We start from the raw sequence: 8785 nt of genomic DNA on the forward strand, positions 1-8785 counted from the left end.
GTCACTTGTGTGTGCAGTCTATGCCAACACCTTGCTGTGAGCGCTGTGAGAACTGAAACTGATTGAAAAATGTTTCATACAGAACTCCGCTTAAAAAGAAATGTTGTTCTTTGCACCGCTACAGGTATGTGTTTGGCACCAGAGAGATCACGGCGGCCTCTGTTCGTAGTTGTCTGCTGGCCGTTGACTGCCATATAACCCCGTGCAGGGACGGTCTCGTCGTCATGTGCTGTGTTGTGCGATAACAGCACAAGTGGTACCGCTTGAAGGAAGGCAGTTATAAATAGCCTAGTACGCGACTAGCGAAGCGCTGTGCTCAATGTAAAAACATTAAATTATATGTTGTGCACTAATTCTGCTCTCGTTGATTTATCATACCAAAATATTCTGGACAAGGGCATTTTCGGACAGGAAAGAGTTTATCAACGCAGTTTTTTCATATATTGTAACATTCCACTATTACAATCAATATATCCGAAGATGTTTTGTCGGCAGGCTTGGAATTTTTGCCTATTAACGTTTTTGCTATCGTAAAAAGCGTTCTTCTTTGGTTCCCTAATGCACTCTTAACTGCTCGATGCCAGCCATGGAAAAACATTAAAAGAAATGTTTTGCTACACATTGAAAGAATGTATCGTTGCCTTCAATTTTTCTGTTGCAGTACCTTACAATTTTTCAATATTCAATTTTTTTGTACAAGAATCTTGGACATGTATGTTCTTACATCAGACAATAAGGTGATAACCATCGATGTTCTGTCATCAAGATTCCGAATTTCCCTGCCATGAATATTTTGTATACTTACCACCACGCGCAGCTTTTACCGCTGGAGAAACCGCAGTTGATGGCTACCATGTAGGCACCAGAATGAACATTTATTTTTTTTTTTCATTTTTTCTTCCTGAATGGAAATTTTACGTTCGGTGATCAGAGGCAGGAACTCATGTTTAGCATCCCGTCAACTTGTACGTTTCGTTCACAACGGCTGCAGCTGAAAGTTCCCATCTTGCGACAAATTCCCGCTGTATACATCGGCGGGGTTGAAGGCCCAACTTCCAGTTCCACATCATAAACGAGGCGTAAACATACATTCGAACTACTCCAAACTTTGTAGCTTATCGACGCATGCGCCAAATTTCAATCAAGCTATTACCGTGTTTGGTGTTCAACAAAAAAAAAATTGCAATATCCTGGCCTTAATGACGCAGTAGCTGAAACAGCGCTGATCGCAGTGAGGAAACAAACACAATATGGGGAGCCATTCAATATACTATATGTTTATTCACACTTCGCTTCTGTTCACAGTTGGACATGAGTATCAGTATACATGTTGATCGAGATAATAATTTCTCAACATTGTTACATTTGCCACCTTGTTACAAAGCAGTATTTACAGTGGGAAATCTACGCACCTCAATACATGCAGTCAAGGTACAATCAAGAGTTCCCAAACGCTATGGGAGCAGGCACGAAATGTCGCACTTCACAAAACGAATAAAGAGGGACCTGCTTTTTCTAATTTTCAGTAACACTATTTACCTCGTGAAGGAGATATCTGCTCATAACTGTACTTTCTGACCCAACAACACCCATGCTCATAGCATACAACTGCGTTCTCACCCAATGGCGCACGAACGCTTCGTTAACGACAAAGCACCATATCGTCTTTTGTTACAAATGCTTCAGGTTTTGTACTCGCGTACTTTCAAGCATAGAAATATCATAAAATAGTGAAAATTTATTTCGTTTAACAGAGTCAACTGTCAACAGTGTTGATCATCTTGCGTGGCGGCTTGGATTTTTTTTGGCATGCCGGCACCGCTGTTGTTTGCATCAACAATACCAACCGTATTAACTCTGAACGTTTGTGCTTTGAAGGTGGTATTCCGACAAGACTTCATTTTAGATTCACATTTGCACACAGTTTTGTTTTCTAACAAACGCACTTGCCCTTCATTATCTACAGGCCAAAGTGAAGTCTAAAGAATTTTATTCACCATGCCATTTGAGATCATTTAGCCTACGCCTCTTCCACGGATTGGCTGCTATCCATCCATTAGCGAAACTCTTTGAACCCGGCGTTTTCCATGCGCCTCCTCTGCGTTCGGACAAAGGCGTAAAGAATAGACTTTGCATCACGGGACACCTTGCAGCCACCACCAGGAAACTGATTAGGCCAGCAAGATAAACGCTTTGTATAAAGAGCGGATTCAGAACCCAAAGATCACCAATCCAGCTTTCGGTGCACATTACCTCAATGAGTAAAAAAAAACAACAAATAATGAAAAATTTCTCATTGCGCTGTCATTTTTTCCCCAAAGCCCAATCCTTCTTTTTTTTTTTTTGCTCTGATTCTTTTGACTGGAACAGTCGTTGCTTCGTGTCCGTGTACCTGTAAGCGTTGTACAAAGAGCAATGACCGAGCATGTGCTCCTCCGGCAACTAAACAACTCTGTGTCGTCTCATTCTTCCATGCAGTGAAATCAGATACAAAAAGCTGCATCTGCAGCGCAGTTCAAAAGCAGCAGGCAGGTACAAGAACACTGACGGCATCCACGTAAGAAAATTGTCAGGACCTCGCTCGACGGTCGATATAACGAACACGGAACGCGAGAGTAAGCCTTCGCCTGGGGTGCTCAGGCTGAAGACTTCCCGGAACTCGGCTGTCGCACTCACCCTTCAGCCGGAAAAAGGGCCGGTGTCCAATAGACAGCAAAACAAATACCGGCCTTGACGGCAGACCCTGCAGCGACGGTTGATCAACGCGACGCTCTTCTTTCTTCTTTCCTCCCACCTCTGTGAACCTCGCTCTTGTGTGCAGTCCTATCGATTCTAAGATCTAATCTGACCCGCCTCTCAGAGTTCGCACCATTCTCGCCGCTCTCTCTACGTGGGCTGACTCTCAGCTTTTCACTGCTTTTCCAATAACAGGCCCACGCTTTCCTATTTGGATTACATTTTTTTCCCTCGAAATTCACGGGAACAGAGTCTAATATCCATGGGCCAGTTTTTAACGGTTTTTTTTAACCCTCTAGAGCGTTGCCTGTCTTCGAGGTCACCTGATTGCTCCCTAAAGAAAATGATGGGTTGCTTACTCTCCTCATAATGATTTTACGTCGTTAGCACGAACTCGAAAAGAAAAAGCACCATCTTCCCCGACGAAGGCAAAATAGAATGTGTATCGGACAAAACATTTAACATCGCGAGCATACAGCTGGAGGGCAACCACGTGTAGCCCACGGTCCCTGACCATTCACCTGCCTGAGTCACGGCTCTCCTTAGCAGCAATAGGGATTTTGCATTAATGATCAACGTAGACGCTTCGGGACTATGAGAACGCCATCGAAGATCTGACTGTTGTCCGCGCTAAGGTAGAACCACATCACTAGCTATGTTAGCTAAAAACGCAAAGACGCTAAGTGGCATTCAGGCAAGAAGCTGTCATGTCTAGTTAAAGAAGACATATGTTCTTCTCCCACGCTCCTTTTTTTGTGTGCGTGCGATGCCAATGGACCTTCTCTCCCGAGGAACAGACATCAACATGGTCGCCGCTACGTAGCAGAGGGGAAGCAGCTAAGACCGCCCTAACTGAAGCAGCAGCAGCGCGAAAATTGGTTACAGACTACAGACGCTACATAGACGCGGAAAAGACCCTCTGGCGCCGCTGAGGGAAGCAGATGATGGAGACGGCGGCTGCGGGCACCGTTACGGAGATCGCTTGATGCTTGGCGTGCACCCACTTCCCTCCACTTTCGGGAGACAGGAAAGCTTAGGCCGAGATGCGGGCGCCTGCTCCTCTTAGTGCGGCGATTCCTCCCGCCTTTTCTTTCATAGTCTTGTTTTTTTTTCTTGTGCTTTTCATCATTTATTATCTTTCGCTTGCGAGAAGCAAGGGTTCGTGGGGTATTTTGCGCAGATAATGTTTCCCGTGATGCGTTGCGCGTGAGATAGAGAAGCGTAATTCCGGGCACAGGCCGCGGCTTTCGTATAGTCGAGGTTAAGCGGATTGTCATTCGCCGTTCAGACCGACATTAGTTGCCTGCGATATGTGAAGATGTCAATGGTCCATCATACTGCGTTGCTCTGAAGTGACGCATGTTTACGTCGCTGCTTGCGCCATCCGTAAATAACTCGGAGTATCCATCCTGCAGCTGCCAAAGGCTACGCAAACGTAAAGAAACTGACGAACTTTGGAAAGACAAACTCAAACTATTCAAAATGCACTGCAACATATGCCATGACAAATAACCAAACCCAATTTTAATCACAGATTCAAAGCGGAAAACAAGATAGCCATGATGAGAAAAATTTCTGTCCGCAGTAGTGCTACTGACACCATGTTCATTAGCACTGATCTTCGACAGCAGGTTCTGCACTTTTAAAGGGGCGCAGACGCAAAGTTTCGCGGTGCCTGTTCTTTCCTTGAAAAATGCCCACAAGCCTAGCAAGAGTGAAAATGAGCTTAAAAGACCAGTGCCGAGTGTGAATATTTACTTACAAATGATTTTATGCCGGCAGTTTCGGTCTCTGTCCACGCCAGACCTGGAGTGCACCTTTAATGCCACGGTCGACCTGCCAATCTAGGCTACCAAATTCTGGCGACGTCGGCATCACCGGCAAGCACTGGTTGTTCCGTCTGGATTTGGTGACGTCACAATAAGGCGGTCAAATGCATCTTGACTCGATTTCGGTGGAAATGCCGAGCGGCTCCTCGAAAAACACTGGAAATTATAATAAAACATTTTCCACTCAACGCCTGCGACTGGAACTTGCTACCAGGCATCTCCTTACTTACGCACATGAAAAAAATCATATTCTTTGCTTGCATTCATCATATCCTTTGTTTGAATTTAAAATTTTGTGTCTGCACACGTGTGCGAGGGCAGATAAAAAGTTCGCTTAGGAATTTATTTGTTTTTTAAATTGCAATAGTATTAGAACCGACCAACAATTGTTTCAACTTTTTGCTGTCCTGTACGTGCTAAAAACACATCTTCTTCCGCCCCAACAAGTGTTTAACAAACACTCCAATCTATTGTGAAACCTGTTCATGTTAAGACGTATTTACTAGGCTGAAGATTTAAATATGTCTATTTCTTTGCACTGCAAATGAGCAATGTTATTGATATATGCTCATCGAAAACGACACCAATACTGCACAACTCTAGTGACATCAGTGAACAACAGTGTACACGTTTCTCTGGGCATGAATTTTATCTGCGCAATGAATGTCATTTTCCAAAAGTGATATGTGACAGAGAAAACTTTACTGCTTTGTCCATACCCCAACACATTGTTTTACTAAATGGCTCTCTAAATAACTATTTCTTTTGAACACCATACCATGTTTACGAAAGAGAGGTTCGAAAAACCGTGCAATTATAAGAGACAGGAAACACGTCACATACATTTCTCTCTCGTCTTCAGAAGAGCAAAATGTTTTATCATAAGCGACTGTCTAGTAGTGTGCCAGAATTAATTGAAAAATGGGCATACCTTAGGAGGCATGTTATGCGACATGCACACCTTCTTTCAGGCAAGTAAAACACTTCAATGCAGCTTTTTTTCTTTAGTAGATCCATGTGCCGCAATTCGCTTCATTATTAACGTCGCGTTTATTCACAATGGTTTCATATAAGAAAAGATAAACAAAAATATTGTTTTGTTTTCAAATTAGTGTACGACGATTTAAAGCTTGCAATTTCATTTGTTATTTTTTCGTTCATTCAAAACATGTGTGGCTAACCATAAACGTCTGCGGCATGTTTCCGTTCATATTGCAAGCTAGGACCTGCATCAAGCAATAGGAAAACGTAACATGAGGAGCCATTCAAAGCTGCAGTATTCTGTACGCTGATTCATGTACCAATGAGTGACACGCTACGAAACTAAAAAATGCTATTCGCGTCAGTCAGGATACAAAAGGGTATGGACACATTCTACATGATGAGATTCATCGTTGAAGTCGGCGCGAAATCAGTAATACCTGGCCTGTAGTGCCCGCACTCAAGATGCTGTATCTCGACAATAAGCAAGAAACCGATAGCCTGTCAGCCACAACAGTCGAAAAACTTCATTACATCGCGGTTAAGGAAGAAAAGGTGCGAAAATATTTCGCGTGCTATGTATCTTGTAGACAGGAAATTAACTATACTTTGTCTACTGTAGATAATGTGAAATAAAAAGATTTATTTCAGATTTAACCAATAATAACTTTTGGTGTGTTATATGATTAATGCGCATACAACTGCAATGCTACAAAATGGGCGAGAATGGGTTCCATCCTTCCAGAAAGGCGGGGAGTCGAGTTTTTTAGCTTTGTTTTTAACAGGTGTATCTGCAAAGATTTTTGGTCAACTCTATCTCCGCGGTGTCCAGATAACTACGGTCAGGACACCCCTGATCATTGTATCTTTAACGGGAAGGAAGTCAAAGCCCATTGTAATATACATTTGGCCACGGCTAACGACAAATGCTTAGCCAGTGCGCTATACTTCTACGCTTTGAAATAGATCACGCAGTTCAACATCGTATCGAGTGGTGGTTGGTGTAAAGCGAAGCGTCAAAACTTTTTTTTCTATTCTACGCACAATGCCGATGAACAAAACTGCTAAGACCTTTCTTTTTTTTTTTTTTACAACGTACCTGTAACGCATATAACTACTCTGTTTTTTCCGAACTCAATACTAGTAACAGTAAGCGCTACTTTAACCACTTAGCCAGCGGCTATTAAAGCCCGGAATAAGAGCCGCAGCAAAAGAATGGAATACCATGCTCGAGGAGGACACCCTGGCGCGAGATCATGATCAACAACGGTCGTCCGTCAAGCCATCACGTCCGCGACCGGGGCGCAACAGGCGCGCTGCTGTCCAGGAAAACAAATGATATGCTCCGTCGGCCAGGGACCCAGCCTCCAACGCCGTGGCTCGGTGCGCAGCCAAGCTGTCGCCTGGCGGGTGCCTTAGGGGCGCACGAACACAAACTCGTTGTAGTGGTTCCAGCGGTTCTCCTCGGAGTCGACGCCCGGCTTGAGCGGCTCGTTGCCGCCGCCACATGAGGTGCCGGTGCCGCAGGCGCACACGCAACGGAACCGCGACTCCTGCAGGCAGTCGAAAGCCTGCTCGAGCGAGTTGTGCTTGAGGAAGAAACGGGACGTGTACCGGTCGTCCTGGCCGCGGTCAGGGTCGCGAGACTCGTTCAGCGTGTCGCCGAACACCTCGCGACACATGGTCACCTTGCCGCAGATGAGGATGCGCGTCAGCTTGCGGAACTTCACGTCGGCCAGCCCGTCGCGGCCGAATGCGAAGGTGCCCCGGTAGCCGAGCGTGATGTACCCGGGTTGGCCCGGGAACGGACCCACGCTGACAGGCACGTCGGACGTGGCCGACAGGCATGTGACCAGGGCGTCCAGCCCAAAGTGCTTGGCCTCGGCCTTGAGCCTGGCCAGTTCGCGGAACTCTTCCGGGAGCAGCAGGCGTCCGTCGCGTAGGAAGTCCAGGATGAAGCGGAAGAGGGGCCCGTCCCTGTCCACGAATACGCGGCCCTGCGAGTCTCGCGGGCCCGAGTCGACCAGCTCGCCGAGCACCGGGCAGCGGGACAGCGTCTCCTGGGACGCGCTGTACGTTGTGCCGCCCACGTTGAGATCGAGGACCACGGAGGAAGACGACATGGTGCCAGCTGTTGTCGCCGCTCGACCGTTTCTCTCCGCGGGTTCTTCGCGTCCGACGTTGGGGCAGTCGACGCGTGCAAAAAGGCAGACCCCTTCCCCTCCTCCGTCACCGCTGGGCCCTCCTCGAGATGCGCGCGCAGCCCGCTGGGGGGGGATCGATAATGGCTCGGCCGGAGTCTGGCGGAACCCGGCCAGCCGGCACCGGGTCCGTGTACCCCCGCACCCCCCTCCCGAGCAGCACCACTTCCGAAAGGTCCTCCCTTCCACCGAGCCGCTCTGCAGCGCACTGAAGCCCTCCCCCGGCAACATCGGCGCCCAGGCCGGCAACGCTTCTGGGCTACCTGTGCGTCACACTGACGCTCCTGCGGGGCCCGCTCCGACGAAGACGCTCGTCGTGTTGTTTTGGCTGGCGCGAGCAGCTGTAGCCGCCGTCGGTGTGAGTGGCACGTTGAAAAATTGTTATCGTCGCGCATTCTATTTAACACCAGGGTGATGTCGACGGTCTCATGATGTCGACATGACAGCGCACCATTACGAACAGCAATCAAGAAGACGTTAGAAACAAGTAATACACTCGGAAGACGGGTCACACGGGCATTTTGAATAAATAAACATGGGATGAAATTTCATGCGTATATGTGCGAAGTTGGCACGTTGAAGGGTGATTCGGTTCTTGGTCATTCGCAAAAAGACTGCGCGAGAAATAACAGGGATAATGCAGATTACGGGAGAAGCGCAGACTCGCAACAGATTTCACTTGGAAATAAGCACTTGTATCCTCAGAGCCATGCTATTATGCGGTGCTCAGAAGCCTCTTTTCTTCGCTAGAAAAGATAACAGAAGGCACTCTTATGTAATAAATTACTTTTTTTTTCGAGAGGAAAGAAGGCTTGGGCAAACTCACGTGTAATCTGATTGCGATATTTTACATATGTGTTTTAAGAAGAGAGGAATAATGACACATGGCTAGTCCAGGTAGGAAACTATACTGTGATACGCTCCTTCTATATCGAAGTTATGTGACAACAGACAGGCTGACTCGAAAACGTCAATGCCTGCGATCGAACAGGCTTCCTCGGAAAAAAGTGATAGAAACACAAGCTACAATTACGGCAC

At 46.7% G+C, this 8785-nt stretch overlaps 1 protein-coding gene across 1 annotated transcript; it reads right to left on the minus strand.

Annotated features, from left to right (window-relative positions):
- Positions 1 to 1249: 1249 nt before the first annotated feature.
- On the minus strand, positions 1250 to 7896 carry Ktl (BTB/POZ domain-containing protein Ktl). Its single transcript, XM_089566375.1, has one exon. The coding sequence runs from the start codon at positions 7667 to 7669 to the stop codon at positions 6962 to 6964; it is 708 nt and encodes a 235-aa protein (XP_089422501.1). The 5' UTR covers positions 7670 to 7896; the 3' UTR covers positions 1250 to 6961.
- Between the last annotated feature and the right edge of the window lie 889 nt (positions 7897 to 8785).

Source organism: Amblyomma mixtum, chromosome 1, assembly GCF_055824585.1.
Source record: "Amblyomma mixtum isolate Tamu chromosome 1, ASM5582458v1, whole genome shotgun sequence".
NCBI lineage: Eukaryota > Metazoa > Arthropoda > Arachnida > Ixodida > Ixodidae > Amblyomma > Amblyomma mixtum.